This window comes from Pelophylax lessonae (assembly GCF_965119305.1).
Source record: "Pelophylax lessonae genome assembly, chromosome: 3".
NCBI classification, from domain to species: Eukaryota; Metazoa; Chordata; class Amphibia; order Anura; family Ranidae; genus Pelophylax; species Pelophylax lessonae.
This window is the reverse complement of record NC_138770.1, coordinates 355,104,722-355,122,622: the sequence shown is the minus strand read 5'-3', so window position 1 is coordinate 355,122,622 and position 17,901 is coordinate 355,104,722. Positions and strand designations below refer to the sequence as shown.

The 17,901-nt window shown below is 43.8% G+C and overlaps 1 protein-coding gene across 1 annotated transcript in view; it reads left to right on the top strand.

The window, feature by feature from the left end:
- PHIP (PHIP subunit of CUL4-Ring ligase complex) overlaps positions 1–17,901 on the top strand; it is a 286,169-nt gene that overhangs the window by 180,551 nt on the left and 87,717 nt on the right. Inside the window, 2 exon segments of the mRNA XM_082249792.1 lie at positions 11,191–11,241; positions 16,220–16,375. Coding sequence (XP_082105918.1) covers positions 11,191–11,241; positions 16,220–16,375 — 207 coding nt within the window.

Below are 17,901 nucleotides of genomic sequence, written 5' to 3'. Positions count from 1 at the left end.
TCGACCCTCTCTCGACCCTCCCCTCCCTCTCTCTCCATCTCTCGACCCCTCTCTCTCTCCATCTCTCGACATCTCTCTCTCTCCATCTCTCGACCCCTCTCTCTCTCCATCTCTCGACATCTCTCTCTCTCCATCTCTCGACATCTCTCTCTCTCTCTTCCCATCTCTCGACCCCTCTCTCTCTCCATCTCTCGACCCTCTCTCTCTCCATCTCTCGACATCTCTCTCTCTCTCTCTCCATCTCTCGACCCCTCTCTCTCTCCATCTCTCGACATCTCTCTCTCTCTCTCTCCATCTCTCGACCCCTCTCTCTCTCCATCTCTCGACCCCTCTCTCTCTCTCTCTCTCTCCATCTCTCGACCCCTCTCTCTCTCTCTCTCGACCCCCCCCTCTCTCTCTCTCTCTCGACCCCCCCCCTCTCTCTCTCTCTCTCGACCCCCCCCCTCTCTCTCTCGACCCCCCCCCCCTCTCTCTTGACAATACGTGCTGAAAAATGGGTATCATAAATGATTATACCTTATTTTTCAGAACTTATTGTCATATTTGCACATCTATTAGGAATTTATTCTTGATCTGTTGCATTATTTGCACATTTTCTTCATCATTGTTTAGTATGCAAATCCTGCTGTTATGTTTCATTTGAATATTGCTGTTCACTTTTTATTACTATCTACTTCTTGGAAATGGCATTACACACCGCTGTGTGAAGTATGCGATTCACAGCATTTTCTGTTACAATAAATGTACAATTCAAGACTTGCGTGGGTGTAAGAAAATGTCCGCCGCTGCTTTGTGTTCTGTCACATTAGGAAACCTATTGCAATGCATTACGGCCATGTTGGAACACATGTCGCATGCGCAGTAAGTTGTTTTTGGCCGAATATCCCTTTAGGTGCCGAATCTCATAGGTCTGTCCAACAGAAGTCAGACGAGCATGCTGGATAACCAGCAACCGACTGACTCCCAGTCCGCTCTCTTAGCCAATGGCGGAGATCGCTGATTGGAGTGTTCTGGTAGGGGCAGTGCTTCAATAAAAGTGTGGTTATATTTATTTTATTGGCTTGTAGCTTTTCATTTCAGATTCATTAAATTCAAGTCTAATATTGATAGAAAAAACAAATTTAAAATCATTTGGGTGAAAAAAGTCATTTTCAGTTTCGGTTTTCGGCCAAGGGCATCCTCAATTTTCGGTTTCGGCCCAGAATTTTCATTTCGGTGCATCCCTAGCCTGATTCAAGGAGATCGCCTGTTTGGAGCTACCCTGGATGACATCATTAAAGGTCTCACGGGGGGGGGGGGGGGGGATATCTTCAGACCTGTGGACTTCCCTGGTACAAGACAACTGGGTCTAAGAAGTCATTCGGTCTGGCTACAAGATTGAGTTTCGCTCTTGTCCCCCGGCAAGGTTTTTTTTCCCTTTCAACCTGCGCCTGTCCCCAGGCTGGCTACAGGGTCTGTATGGGGCGGTACAAGACGTGTTCCTTCAAGTGGTGATTGTCCCGGTTACGACTTCAGAACATTTTCAGGGTTTGTATTCGAACTTGTTCAGTCCAGAGGAAGGAAGGCAAAGCGCGTCCAATCCTGGACCTCAAGGAGCTAAACTGCTTTGTGCGGGTACAGAAGTTCAGAATGAAGTCCATTCGAACAGTGGTGGCATCCCTGCGTCAGGGGGATTACCGCCCCTCTATAGATATCAAGGATGTCTATCATCACATTCCAATATGTGCCAGTCACCAGCGTTTTCTCTGCTTTGCTGTGGGAGAGGAGCATTATCCGTTTGTGGCAATACCCTTTGGTCTCGCCTCCGCTCCTCATGTCTTCACAAAAGTGTTGTCTCCGGTGCTAGCCTAGCTACGCCAACGGGGGGATCGCATTACTGGGCTACTTGGACGATCTCCTTCTGCAAGCGGAGTCTCTGTCTGCTCTGGTGGAGCACCTGGAGATCACAATATGAACTCTGGGAGTTCTCCTGGATTCTGAATTTTCAGAAATCTGCCCAGGTCCCATCCACAAAGCAGGACTATTTGGGTCTGACTCTGGACTCGGCTTTAGCCAGAGGGCTCCTTGGACAAACTTCAGAAATTGTAGACTGCAATTCGCCTCCTGCTGTCCAACAAATGGTCAACCCTCCAGACTTGCATATGGATGCTGAGCCTGATGGTATCTAACTTCGAGGTGGTTCTGTTTGCACAGTTCCATACGAAGTCCCTGCAAAGGGAGATTCTGACCAAGTGGGACAAGACTCCGCAGTCTCTGAACAATCAGATCCGGCTGAGTCTGGGAACAAAGGAGTCCCTGATATGGTGGCTTTGTGCTTCGGCTGGGAAAATCCTTCTTCCCCTTGTATTGGACAGTGGTCACCACGGATGCCAGCCTGTCCGGCTGGTAAGGCGTCCTCAGCAAGCATTCTGTTGAGGGGATCTGGATGCTGGAAGAGTCCAGACAACTGATCAATGTCCTGGAACTCCGAGCGATCAGACTGTGCCTGGAACATTGGACGGATCGTCTTAAGGGATGCCCAGTGCGCATTCAATTGGACAATGCCACGGCTTATGACAATCACCAAGGGGGCACAAGAAGTGCCTTGGCGGCTCTGGAGGTAGCCGGCATTCTAAGGTGGGCAGAACGGTTCGTTCCAGCTGTACACATTCCCGAGGTGGAAAATTGGCAGGCGGATTACCGCACTCAGCAGGCGTTAGACCACAGTGAATGGTCCCTTCATCCGGAAACATTTCATCACCTGTCTCCCTGGTGGGGCACACCCGAGGTGGATCTGTTGGCATCTTGGCTCAACAGAAAGGTGCAGAGGTTTGTGGCTCGGTCAAGGGATCCTCTGGCGGACGACACAGACACGCTGGTGGCCTGGTGGGGTCAGTATTGTCTGATTTACACCTTCCCTCCTCCCAAGCTTCTGCCCAGACTCCTATGCAGGTTCGAGGCAGAAGGGATTGCGGTCATCTTAGTGGCCCTGGACTGGCCTCGCTGGGCTTGGTACGCCGATCTTGTGCGGCTGGTCACTGAAGTTCTTTGGAAGTTTCCTCTCAGGGAGGATCTTCTGTCCCAGTGACCGATGTTCCATCCTGCTTTACAGTCGCTGACTTTGACGGCTTGGCTGTTGAATGCCAGGTGCTAAAGGATAGAGGTTTGTCTGAGTCAGTGATTCCTACTTCGTTAAAAGCTAGGAAATCTACTTTGAGGAAGATCTACCATCGTACGTAGAAGACGTGCATTGTGTGGTGTGAGTCTTCTGGGGTTCATCTTCGGTGGCTCGGATCTTCCTTCAACAGGGGGGGGGGGGTTTGAATAGAAATTGGCCTGGAGTACCATCAAGGGCCAAGTATCGGCCTTGGTGGTCTTTTTCCAATGACCTTTGGCCACACACTCACTCCCTGGTGCGTACTTTTCTTCAAGGTGTCTGACATTTGGTTTCTCCAGTGCGGGCTCCGTTGCCCCCTTGGGATCTTAATTTGGTGCATTCAGCTCTACAGAAGCCTTCCTTTTTAGAATAGTCGGGAGAGTCCCCTGCTTACGCTGTTCCAGAAGGTTAGCTTTTTGGTAGCTTTGGTGGGCATAGGGCAGTGTTTCTCAACTCTGGTCCTCAGGGCACACTAACAGGCCAGGTTTGCAAGAAAACTCACAGGTGATCACATTTGCTGCTCAGTGATTGCAGAATTCTAGTCTGCATCTCCCCTGGGTAATACTTAAAATCTGGCCTGTTAGTGTGCCCTGAGGACCGGAGTTGAGAAACACTGGCGTAGGGTGTTGAAATTGGCGGCGTTATCCTTTCGTTCACCTTACTGGTGGTTCGCAGTGATTACCTGGTTCTTCGCCCTTGTCCGTCATTCCTTCCTCAGGTTGTCCCTGATTTTCATTTGAATTAAGACATTGTGTTGCCTTTCCTGATTCCCAGGCCAACACATCCGAGGGAACTTGCTTTGCATGCCTTGGATGTGGACTGGGCAATTAGGGTGTACCTGGCAGCTATGGAGTCTTTTAGGAAGTCAAAATCACTATTTGTGTTTACAGATGGGCCTCGAAAAGGGTTGTCTGTTTCCTCTGCGACCATTTCCAGATGGATCAGACAGATGGCGGTTCATGTCTATTCCATTCAGTGTCAGGTTTCTCCTTTCCCTGTCAAGGCGCATTCTACTCAGGTGCTCAGTGCCTCCTGGGCTTTCAGTCATTAGGCGTCAGTGACAGAGGTTTGCAAAGCAGCCTCCTGGTCGTCTGTGCACACTTTCACAAAGTTCTGTAAAGTGGATGTGTTGGCATCTGCTGATGCTTCCTTTGGCCGCAAGGTTTTTGCAGGCTACCGTTTAGAGGATCTGGTCCTCTTTTTTAGGTGAGCTCCAGTTGTTTTGGTTGAGCTCCTGTTTACCTGGTTGGCTATAGTTAGCTTTGGGAATTTCTTTTTCGTTGTTCCCACCCCTCATGTTTAACACTGCTTTGGGACGTCCCAATGGTTAAAGTGGAGTTCCACCCTAATTTTATACTTGCCTCCATCTTCTCGCTCCGGGTCACCTGAAAAACAAATGGATAATCTCTTTTTTTTTTTTTTTTTTTTACTTACCTCGTAGAGAAGAAAATATACTTACCTTACTTCCTTCTTCCTCCTTCCGCGGCCGTCGTCACTTCCTGGCTCTGCAATGATTCCTGGGAGCTGAACGTCATATCGCTCCCAGGAATCATTGCGCCTGCACCGGCCCCGACGTCCGTTCCGGGGCGCGCTCGTCATTCCCTTCTAAACAGCTTCTGGGCATGCCCAGAAGCTGTGGAGGGATGACGCGCGCGCCCGGAAGTGACAGCGGGGCCGGCGCAGGGCATCGTGGGACCGAACAAGAAGGAAGAGGACGCCGAAGAGGATCGCGCTGGCTTCAAGCTGCCCACACCTGAGATGGCAGCGCTGGACAAGACTTTTTCAAGGTAAGTATTTGTCCTAACAGGTAAGTGCAACCCGGGACAGATCAGAGGCTAGCCATTGTGGAATGCACTAGCCCTGACTGTCCCGGGGTTTTTTTTTTTTTTTTAAAAAAAAAAATTCCAGGGTGGAACTCCGCTTTATGATCAGGAGCTGTCTGTCAATAAATGAAAGGGAAAATGTTTTTTTTTTTTTTTGAAAATTTTTTTTTTTTTATTATTACCTACTGTAAAATTAATTTCCCTGATGATCATTGACGGACACAGCACCCACCCTTCTGTGGAGTTGTAATTCTTCTGACACTGCTTGTAACAAAACTGAGTACCTATAGCAAAGAGAGGGAGTATACCCCCTGGGACTCGACCATAGGCGGTAGCCAGACTTTTTTTATGCCTACATGCATAGCCATTTTGATTCCACTGTCATTGGACAGTGCAGATCACAGACAAAAGGTTCAGAGCTAATAGCACAGAGCCATTGAGTGTGGCACTGTACCTCCTATTAGTTGTGACCACTTACCGCTATCGCAAGTGTAAATATTGGCCACAGCTGCTAGCTCTTCCTTTCTTCTTGGGCACACACACAGCATTTGTAAGTGGGGGAGATTAAAGTGCTAATCTGCAGCCAATGTTTCACTGTTGCTGATCTGACTGTTGCTGCTAATCATTGCCAGTGCCTGATTACAGCCAGTGCCAGTTCTCCAATTTTGCTGATCAAAGCAAGTGCCGGGGGTTTGCAGATCACAGCAAATGTTTCCTGTTTTCGCATTAATGTTAGTTTGCAGTGCTTCCAGTTTGCCGATCATAGCAAGTGCCTTTGTTACTGATTACACAGCTAGTGCCAATGTTTCCAGTTCAGAGATCGTAGCTAGTGCCAGTGTTTCCAGTTTACTGATCACAGCTAGCGCCATGGTTTGCGGTTGCTGATCAAGTACAGTTCCAGTGTTTCAAGTAATGCATTATTGATTATACACATTTGAACTGCTATACTTTAGATACCTGTTATTTTGCTCTGTAATAGGGTTTTTTTTTTTTTTTTTTTTTGGTTGTTGTATTTGTTATACCTCGTCGAAGACACAGATTTTAACAAACCAACCTATATACTCCCCTAAGTAGATGCAGCATTGGTCTGATGCTGCAGCTTACCCTTGGTGCCTCTACACCAAGAACTGAGTGACCAAAGACTGCTAACTGCTCAGTTTTCAGTCTTTAGTGAGCAGAGAGCTGGTGACTGTTCTCTTCTTCTTCAGCGCTCACTGGAGTGCCGGGCTATGGAGGAGGCAGGAACAGCTGGTTCAGGCTCCTAGTGGTGCGCAGAGACGCTAAGCCAGCTGCCACTCAGGCATCTAGGTGTATGCTGATGTTAGTGATGTCAGCCAACATCACTAAGTGGTAATGCACAAGGTCGGTGCGCCCTTCTCTTGTTGTTTTCTTCTAACAGCAGACTTTATGGGGGGTGAGGAGTTTTACCAGCGCTATGGAGTTTTCTGTACATATAAATAAAAATAAAATTCTTAAGATGTGGTGGTGTAAGCTGCCGCCAACCTACCACTGAGGTAGTGTGTGAGTAATAATGTGCAAGGGTTGTTGGTACCGGCGCCACCACAATGTTAAAATGGTAAAAAAGTGTACTGTGCGTTCAAAAGTGAGCATAAAAGCATGAAATTTCAAACCATAAAATCATGAAAAGTGCACGGTACGTTGTGACCTATGATGGGAGCGCTGCTTTTTTGAATGGTTCATCTCAGCCATTAAGCTACGTTGAATCCCACGGGCTTGAAAAGGAAAGATCTTATACCCCTGCCTGTTTGACCTAGTGATAATACACAGGTCTTATTTCCAGATATTGAAAACCTCAAATGATGGACCAAGTCAAGCCAGTTCACCACATGCACCCACGCCGACCAAGTGTGCGTTCTTACCTAGTGGGGTACCACGGGTACAGCACCTCTCATATAACTGCACTTTACTGAATGTTGAGCACCCAGTGCACTGGCACAGCTTTATTGTATTTATGAAGCGCTAGCACTTTTTATGGTTTTATGTTGTGGCACTATGGCCCTCATAGGTCCACAAGCAAATAAACGCACTGTGCACTTTTCATGATTTTATGGTTTGAAATGTTATGATTTTATGCTCACTTTTGAATGCACAGTACACTTTTTTACAACAGCAGACTTTAGCCCGCTGATGGCTGAACCTGGGTCACACAAGTGCAGCACTAAGTGCACTCCTGTGACCCACAGGAGAAGTGTTAGGCACCACTTTTAGCTTTGGTCCTACTTCTCCTTTAATGTACAGTTTTTGATACAATGTTGGTCTTTTGTTATACACGATACAATGTAGGGTACATAATCAGTCCAAATAAAAAAGTTTCACACGTGTTGTCTCCGTAACCAGGCAGAGTAGCAGAAAGTGCCTTTTGGGTTTAACAACTTCTGGACCTTAAGGATTTGCCCCCCAATGACCAGGCCATATTTTGCGATTCGGCACTGCGTTATTTTATCGGACAATTGTGCGGTTGTGCGACGCTGTACCTAAATAAAATTGATGTCCCTTTTTTCTCACATACAGAGCTTTCTTTTGGTGGTAATTGATCACCTGTGTGATTTTTATTTTTTGCGCTATAAACAAAAAAAGTGACAATTCTGAAAAAAATAAAAATAAAAAATATTTTTCACATTCTGCTATATAACATACCCCAAAAAAAAAAAAAAATGTAACAAATCAAAAGTTTTTAACATTTTAGGCCAATTTGTTTTCTGCTACGTATTTTTGGTAAAAAAAATCGCAAAAAGCGTATTTTGATTGGTTTGCGCAAAAGTAATCGCGTCTACTAACTACGGGAAAGATTTGTCTTTTTTTTTTTTTTACTAGTAATGGCGGCAATCTACGTTTTTTTTTTTTTTGTGGGACTACGACATTGCGGCGGGCGCATCAGTCTCCTGACTGACATGTTTGACACTTTTGGGGGGGACCAGTGACATTACTACAGTAATCAGTGCTAAAAATATGCATTTTTACTGTTTTATTGACACTGGCAGGGAAGGAGTTAACACTGGGGGGGGGGGCTTGTGAAATGATCGCAGAGACCTGTGTTTCTATGTAGCAGGATCACAGGTGCTCTGTAATCATTCCAGAGAGAACGGTCAGCTGTGTTTACAACAGCTGACCGTTCTTCTCTCTCAGCGGGGGAACGATTGCGGGTGTCGGGGCAATCGGAGCCTCTTGTCCCGTGCATTGGAGTCCCTGCTGATGAGTGGGAGCGTGCCAACTTTAATGTCCTGGCGTTTCAGTGCATCTGAAAATGTGATCGGTATTCAGGAAATCGAATGCTACATAATACCCCTTGAAAGCTAAAATATGCTCCTTAAATATTGGACCCCTCTATGCAGCTAGGCAGTAAAAAAACAATTTTTTCCCCTCTCCGTTTACCAAAACTCGTGGCAAAAATGTAATCTTATGAGACTCCCCATTCTTCTTGACAAATACTGTTGGGTATTTGCTTTCCAAAATGTGGTCATTTTGAGGATGTTTCTACTGTCCTGTCACTTTAGGGCCTCTGAAATTGTGAAGGGTAGTCAAGAAAACAGAAGCATAATTTGTGCCACTTGAAAGCCAGAAGAGCTTTCTCATATGGTATCCCCATACTCGGAAGAAATAGAATGTGTTTTTGAGGTGTAATTCTAATTATGCTCATGCAGAGTAAGAGAAATATCTGAATAAAAACCAACATTTGTCTTGATATATTGGGTTCAGCGGCTGCTGTCTTTTTTAACCACTTGCCCGAGCGCCAGCAGTACATGTCCTGCGGCAAGTCGGCTCTATCCAGCAAAACAATGTAAAACTGTAAAAAAAAGTCTTCTCTTAGAAAAGCAAAATCTTTTTCTTTTTATCAGGAGAGAGAGGGGGCGGGGCCGAAGGGCATCTTTGTGTCTGAATGGATACAGGGAGCTGCAGCTCAACTCGGGTGCCCCCATAGCGAGCTGTTTGCTGTGGGGCACTCAACAGGAGGGAGGGGCTAGGACCTCAAGCCAGGGACCCGGGAAGAGAAGGATCTGGGCTGCCCTGTGCAAAACAGACTTTACAATCACTTTAAACAAGAAGTTTAAAAAAACAAAAATAAACTGACAAGGAAAGCACTTGCCAAATGCACAAATACAACACTTCAGTGTGACGTTTCTTCATTCACTCATCCAATCAGGGTAAGCTCTGTACTCGCAGGGGCTCAGGAGACGCCTCCGAGATGGACTGAGCAGCATTTCCAGGTTGTGCGTTATGAGTCTCCATGCTACGTGAAGCATTACACAGATGTCGTTGGGCTTAGAAACTGACGGAGCACATACAATATTCACTCATTACCTGAAACACCCATCATGCCCACACTAGCTGTGGCATGCAAACACCAGCAGCGCCCAATAACTTCCACTTATACCTATTCCAGCATGCCTGTTTACCCAGCTTTCGTCGGACAGGCTGATGTACACATGGGCCACATGTCAGCCGGTTTCTGTTGAAGCAGCCAATAATTGGCTTGTGTGTACCTGGCTTTAGAAAGGATTGAAACCACTTTAGAGCCTTTGTTATCTTGAAAAATAAATTACTTAGCCCCGGTTCACACTTGTGCGTGTGCGGGGTTCGCATGTAATGTCGGAGCGTACATTACATGCTCCGACATTACATGCGATCGGCTGTGCGGTGCGGTGCACCGCAGCCGCAGCAAACACGCACAGGGACCCTTTTTGGCAGCCGCATCAGGATCGGATCGCACAGCGGTTCACACTTGTGCGATCCGATCCTGTGCGAACTGCACGATCGCACTGCGATATGCGATCAAACTGGGGGTGTCGTTAACATTACATTGACACCCCCAGCGTATCGCATATGGCAGTGTGAACTGCCGGGGGTGCGTGTGCGATGCGGGAACAGGCTGCGCATTCGCATCCTTCCCGCATCGCATAAATGTGAACCGAGGCTAAAAGCTGAAGTTTAATCTGTTTTCCCTGCCATGTTTATTTTCTCTCTCATCAATATACTACTTTGTTTAAAAACCTTAAAGTATAAGTCCCGGTTCACACTTGTGCGATGCGGGAAGGCTGCGAATTCGCAGCCTGTTCCCGCATCGCAAACGCACATCTGGCAGTTCACACTGCCATATGCGATACGCTGGGGGTGTCAATTAAATGTTAACGACACCCCCAGTTTGATCGCATATCGCAGTGCGATCTGAAAGTTCGCACAGGATCGGATCGCACAAGTGTGAACCACTGTGCGATCCGATCCTGATGCGGCTGGAAAAAAGGGTCCTGTGACTCTTTTGTGCGGGTGCAGTGCGAATTTCAGCCATACAAAGTGTATGGCTAAATTCGCACCGCACATCCGATGGCATGTAATGAAGGAGCAGTGCGCTCCGATATTACATGTGATCGCCGCACTCGCAAGAGTGTGAACCGGCCCTAACTAAAGGAAAAACTTTTTTTTTTTTTTTTGGATAGAGCATAGAAGGCTTAGAACCCCTGTTAGGTTTATATTGTCTGTGCTATTTCCTATGTGGAAATTTCCACGCTCTATTATTCCTGTTTACGATTATCACCAAAATTTTAAGAAAAAGAACATCCCTAATTTTGGGTTGTCCCCAGAACAGGAATAGTGGGGAGATCTTCAAGTAAGCACAATAGTTGAGTGCAGTAGTTTTTATTGGTTTTAAAATCAATAAACAAGGTTACGCTACAAGTAGGTTTTTTCTCTTCCCTTTCTATGCTTGCCTTGCGTAACAGGGTTTACAAATTGGTGGTTTTGGCCAATCTTATGCATATATGAGAAGTCCACAAAATACCAGCTGAAGGGCACTGGAGAATCAGGGGAGATCCAGAAGTGGAGCAAAACAGGCACTTAACTCTAATGCCAGCGCGAAGAGTCATTATACTTCAGCTGAGTTTGGAAGATCACAGGGGGGCCACAGAGTGATCATGGGAGCACAAAGAGCATAGTCACCAATTTGTTTATGCACACGTTTTGTGGACATTTTAGCAACAAGTGTTTTAGGTTTGGATTTAAAAAAAAAAAATTGTAAAAATGAGGTCTCTGTGTCTAAATTTCAGCTAATAATGTTATGTTTGCACGGTATAAGGGGAGGAGGATAGCACTGTGATTGTTTTTTTTGTTGTTTGATCATGAACCTGAGTTTAAAAATTCTAACCCACTTTTTGAATGTATTCACTATAATTTCATTAAACCGTATCTAAACCTAAAAACAAACATTTTATGTTACAGCTTACCTATCCCTAAATGTGGTCTGCACTAGTTTTACCGGTGATCCAGCCAGTAAGTCTGTTGTTTTTTTTTCTTCCTTTAACAGACCAAGCTCTCCTGCAAAAGTGGAATTATGATAAGACCAGTCATTTACCACTGACGGGAGTGTATATGTAATGGTCAACTATTCATTTATGTAAAAAATGTATCACAAAAGGGAAAATAAAAACTGTTACTGTGTTAGCTGGAGTTCAGCTCTAATTTGTTAGTCAAGTCCATTTAAATTGGCTAGTGCAACTCGCAATCGCAACAAACTATGCCTTCACAAACCGTGTGAGGCTTGTCATCCGAAACAGAGCAGGAGCTTCTTTTCAGGTGACAAACGCGCTTAGGGCATCCTATTCAAGTGAATGGATTTCCCCGTGTGCCATGCGGAATCATGTCAAAATTGCATGCCAAGATCACGGGGGAGGGGGGGAGGGGGGGAGGGGGGGAGGGGGAGAGTTTGCCTCCGCTACATGATCATGTGAACAGGGCCTAAGGGTGGCTTCTTTGCTCCTCCGTAAAGTGGAACTACCCTAAGGATGGCCTTACACTAGAACATTTATTTGATTTTGTATTCATTTTCTAATGCAGTGATGAGAAAATTTAAAGGAGCAGAATTAAGTTTTTCTCGAAAGAACAAATTTCAAATAGTGAATGTGGTTTTCATTTGGCTAAACCCATTAGTTCCATAACAAATGAAATTGAAAAAATACTTTCAGACAACATCCAATGTACTGATAAGAATGTTTTGTATAAATATATTTCAGTGTATGGTCAGCTTAAGACAGGTAGTGTGTTACTGGCGGGTTCACCAATGGAAATAAAAGGGGAAAAAAAAAAAAATGAAAGCAGCCACCCTATTTAAGGATCGGTAAGCTGCAGTATATTACGTTTTTGCTTTTGGGTTTAGAATATGCTCTATTAAATTGCTGCTTTCAAGCCAGATTTTTAGTTGCCTTAAATGTTTTGAATGTTTTATCATCCTGATAAATCATACCAGTAAAACTTGACAACTTTTTTTTTTTTTTTTTTTATCCTTTTCTGCATTCTTAACTTTTATGGCAACTTCATTGATTGCTATTGAATTGCACAGGTTAGCTGTTTGGCTGTGTTAACCACATGTCTCTTGCTTGGTGGAATAACCTATCCTTGCTTTTACACAGTTTGAAATATAAATAGGCCCACTTTGCCAATAGCTTGCTGTATGGTGACAATGCATTGTCCCTATCTCACAATTGATCTGCTGTGTTGTCACTGTCGCATGCCACTTGTAGTATCTGGTGGAGTCTATAAGTTGCTTTTTCCACACTCAATGCGCAGGCATATTCTGCCATCAGCAAGGGCATGTAGACAGGCAGTGGAAGTAATAAGGCTGGATAAGACCAGCAGCACATAGATGAGAAAAAATATATCCTCAAAGAAATAACTTGGCAATTTAACTGTACTTGGCAAACTAATTGTTGTACAGTTGGGATTTGCATCTACATTAGTGCTTATACCAAAACCAAAGCTTTGTTATGATAAAACTCAGGTTACCCTCCAATTAGTGTCTGGTGCCATCTCTTCACCTTTTGTAAAAATTCTAGTCATGTACTATCCATGCCCTAATGATTGTGTGTCCCTATCAGTGTGTAGATACCAAACTACAACATTGTGGGGGGCCAAGGGAAGTGTCATTTGCCCCCCCCCCCCAGTGCTGAAGTGAATGAGTAGAGGATAATGTATTAAGTACTGGATAGAGCTGTTCTTGCTATACACTTTAAGGGGTTAATTTTTTTTTTTTTAACACACTGCACTTTAAAGTTGTTGTAAATTAAATTTTTTTCACTAAAATAAAAAAGTTGTTATGCTTATTGGCCCTGTGCAGGATATTGCGCAGCACGACCCCTCTACCTCCTCTTCTTGGGTCCCCCACCGGATCTCTCCACTCTTCCTTGTGTGCCCCCATAGGAAGCAGCTTCTTATGGGGGCACACAAGCCGCAAATGGAAGGTTTTTTTACCTTTTAACATATAGGATGCATTCAGGTAAAAGCCTTTTGACTTTAGAACCACTTTAAATGCAATAGAGCTGAATTAGGGCAACCAGAATTCAGATTAGAAGTGAGGGTAATACAAGATGGCATTGTAACTTTCGGAATGATTATCCAACTTAAAAAAATCTTTTATTGAATGCAGTTTTTGGTGTGTAAATAAACTGTTACCAAAAGAAAATCATTTTCTTTATCTATTAAAGGGCACAGAAAGTCCTATACTTCAGAGTATACTAAACAATGCAAGGGCAATACTCCTATGCTACTATCCCAAAAAAAGAAATGTAATAAAACAAAAACTGTAGCTGCTGACTTTTATTTTAAGGACTCTTACCTGTCCAGGAATCCAGCGATTTACTAACCAGTGCCAATTCTTCTATTGGCTTCGGGTGCAGATGCCGTCATCTCAAGTAAGAAAAACCAGATACCCGCTTCCCCAAATAAAGTGCTAAATGTGGCAGTGCGGGGGTGGGATGCAAACAAGCGGAACTTCCCTATTTGGGTGAAGTTACACTTTAAAGATGCTTACCCTTCTCTCCCTATATTTTCAGCTCATCAGCGATTCCTACACTTTGATGTGGCACCCTTGCACTACCAGTTCATTAAAGAAGAAATAAATGCTTCTGCACTTGAGAGTTGCTATGCGGCTTGATCTATAGAAGAGCGACTCCACTCGTTTAGCCGCGGTTTCGGCTGTGCTGCCACTCCAAACAGGTCAGGGAAACCCAAATAGGCTCTAAAAATGAAAAGAATACAGAGGATGCACCAGCCTAGTGCATTACCTTTGCAGCAATTTATTATAAAAGAAATTCTGTACATCATACTCAAACAAGATGACTTGTTAAAGCGTGATATAAAAAAAATAAATATATATATATATATATAATGTGTGTGTGTGTGTGTGTGTCCACCAAATGTCCATTCAGCATGATCTAATGGTTAAACAGTTGTGGGATGTAAATCTCCAAATGAAACTTGACACATTTCGAGGCTGAAATATATATATATATATATACTCATTCTATTCTATATATATATATATATATATATATATATATATATATATATATATATATATATATATATAATCTCACATGCTTGAACATGTCATCTCGTTTGTGAGTATGATCTACAGAATTTATTTTTTGTAATAAATTGTTGCAAAGGTAATGTGCTAGGCTGGTGCTACCCTCTGTATTCTTCTCGTTTTTACTACCAGTTCATTGCTCTATCCTTAAGTCTCTCATGTGCACCTTCGGGTTTCACCAAGGTGCTGGCCCGGTATTGTACCTGCTGCGCTCTTGTGGCACTGGAACCAACTCCTTGTTTGGAGTATGGCTTGGTTGCTCAGGAACCCAGGTTGGAGTTGGAAAATCCTTCTTTACATTCTTTTTGGAAAGATCTTTGGTGAATGCTAGCCTGTTGGGCTGGGGAAGAATCCTGGGCACCCGTGCCTGGAACTTCGAGCAATGTTGCTGTCATTGCGGCGTTGGACCTGTCAAAAACACAACCTCCCTTCAGCTGACAGTGACTGCACCTAAGGGAGTGGTCCTTGCACCTGTAGGCGTTACAGGGCCTGTATCACAGGTAGGGAATACTGGATGTGGACCTTCTGACCTCCCAGTTTCAATAAGAAGCTAGATAGGTTTTTCTCCAGGTACAGGGATCCTCTAGGAGAGGCAGTGGATGCAATGTTTGCTCCATGGTATCTATACAACCTGATGTATGTCTTCCTTCCCAACCCATGCACCCTGGAAAGTTTGTAGGCTTTTCAGGAAATAATGAAGTGGGGAATTTGGTGATCCTCATTGTCCCTCGCTGGCTGTAGGTAGATGTGGTACACTGATCTAACTCCTGGCAGACACACTGTCCCACCCCTCTTTGTATATGATCTTGGTACTTCTTTACTAGAAATGGAGGCATGTAGCAGTCTAAACGGTTAGCCCTACAGTTATTTTGTTTGCCAGTGTCCATATAACCTTGAGGCTTAGCGCTTTCTATGTCTCTAAGTGGACTTTACCACCTGATGACCGCTCATAGTAAATATTCTGTGAGCATGTGCAGGCACAACCCCTGCTGACCCATGCTGTGATTGGACAGAGAACGAGTTTGGTAGCAGATTTTAGCCAATGATTTCGGCTGAAACCTGCTATTCGGCTATGTCCAATTGCACACAGAGTTTTGTGTTTACAGAGAACTGAGAACAGGATCTTGCTGTTTCTTCCCTCTGAAAATCAGGGAGAAAAAAGAGCCAGATCAGAAAGTAATAGAAGCACCCATTACACATTGTTAGGTGCACAGTTAACCTCTTGATAGCCCCTAAATGTTAATTCCTTCCCAGCCAGTGTCTGTACTCTGTCAGTGTACAGAATTATCACTGATTACTAGCAACGTCTGCATCAGTGACCGTCCCAGTCAATGTCTGTTGGCGCCAGATTGCCCTCCACCCTCTCACAATTCCTACACAAGTTGCTGATCACCACCATTACAGTATAGTGTATATACTGTAGCTGCGTAAATTCCAGTACGGTATATATACCATACTTTAACCCAGTAGTGATCAAATGCCTTCAAAAGAAAGCTTTATTTGTGTGAAAAAAAAGATACACGTTTCATTAGCGCACAGTATTGCATGATCTTGCAATTGCCAGTTAAAGTAGCACAATGCTGAAAAACAAAAAAGGGTCTGGTCATTAAGGGTGTAAAACCTGCTGGATTTCAAGTGGTAAAAAAAAAAAAAAAAATTAAAAAAAAGGATTTTACGGTAAGTAAAAAAAAATTTTTTTTCCCCCAGAAGTAAAAAATCCTCATTATAGATTGTGGGAATGATATGTAGAGATGATCTAAACCATTTTAGAGCTGTGTTTTTGGTTAAAGCGGCAACAGTTTTATTTTTTTGGTAATTTAGTACTTTAATACATAATTTGACTGAATGCCCAGATTTAACATTTTTTTTCCATTTTATGAATGTTAGCTGTGTTTCCTGAGGAGTTGGGCACCAGTGTACCATTGACAGAAATTGAGGTACGGTCGTTGCTCTACAGGACCCTGGATGGAGAGTGGGGGTGTAGAAGCCGAGATGAAGAATGCGAGAGAATCATTGACGGCATCAATCAGCTGATGACTCTAGGTATATCTAATGTTTTGTGTGTATATCTCAAATACGCAATAACTAGACATGTTTACATTGTCAATTGTATCTGCTCAATAAGTGGCTGTGCCACTGACTCAAAAGTTTATTAGAAGAGTTTTAGCTCAATCATTATTAGAGCATTTTGTATCCATTAGACCAAAAATGCAGCACTTGTCTGTTTAATTTTTGGCACAAAATGTAATTCACTGGAAAAAAGTGGAATCTCCGCCTGGCTGCCTCAGTATGGCTACAGTATTTGTAACTGTGGACGTTTTCCTTTAAAATTAGGTTTATCAGGGTTTTATTTATTTACATCTGTCCCATGAGGGTATATGGGTTAGAGAAGTGTAAAACAAATGAAAATGTCTCAAATGTGACAGCCATATTACCACAAAGGTCTAGAAAACACAACATTTAGTAAAAAATACACTAAAGTTATTTTGAGGGCACACAAACGCAATAAATTTCCAATTTGTTTTCTGGTAAAATATATAAAAGATGAGGTTGTGTGAATAGATACCCAGCATGTCAAACCTTAGATTTGCGTGTGGCCATGAAATGGCGACAATCTTAAGTAGCCTAAATTTTCTATAGGCGACACTTTAAAAACCTCCCATAGGTCATCAGTTTAGTGTTACGGAGGAGGTCTGGTTCATGAGTATGTAACATATATGTGATGTGTATTACAATCACCGTTTTCATGCATAGGCACCTTCAATTCGTTTATGTTCGTGTGTGTGTGTGTGTATATGTGATGGTGGGAAGGACTCAAAAAAATTTAGGGGGGGGGGGCACACGTTGGCAGGGAGACCCGGAAGCAATGTTTTACACATCCCTTCTTGGTCAGCAACAGTTTTGTGTGTTCTACATACTTCGCATGTTTACCTCCTTTTTTTTTTTTTTTTTTAAAGATAGATTTTTATAATTTTAGCAAGAAAATAGTAACCCAAATGACAGCCTCCGTTTTTGTCCATGGAGCTCAAGCGTATATATTTATCTCCTATATATTTCCAGAGACAATTACATTGTGAGATGGCTTAATTCTGCAGCATCTTTTCCTTGTCAAATTTGTTTGTTTTGAATAAAATAAAGGAGAATAATCTTAATTTCTCTATCGCTCATTGACAGACGTAGTCTTCTTGATTCTCAAGAGCTGGGTTATGTTGTCTCCGCAGGAGTAGGACTAGGCAGAATGACAAAACATTCTGGCTCCACCCTAGGGGCAGTCCCTGAGGGTATATCCTCCCTCTCTCTGCTACAGGGAATCAGTTTTTTTCTGTCTAGTCAGGAGTAAGGACCTAAGTTCCTTGCTGGGATCTTTTGGTCCTGGCAAGACTTTTTTTCTTTGAGAAAAAGACATTTTTTAGGTAGTTTTCTCCAGTGTTTTTTTCCTGTGAGATCTTCAAGCAAAAATGCCGGACTGGGCGACACTTGTGGTCACCCCAGCCGGCCTACGAGCGCGTGCAGACCATGGCATTGCGCTTGGTCGGCCGCGACATATTCAAGTAAGTATGCGGGGCCGG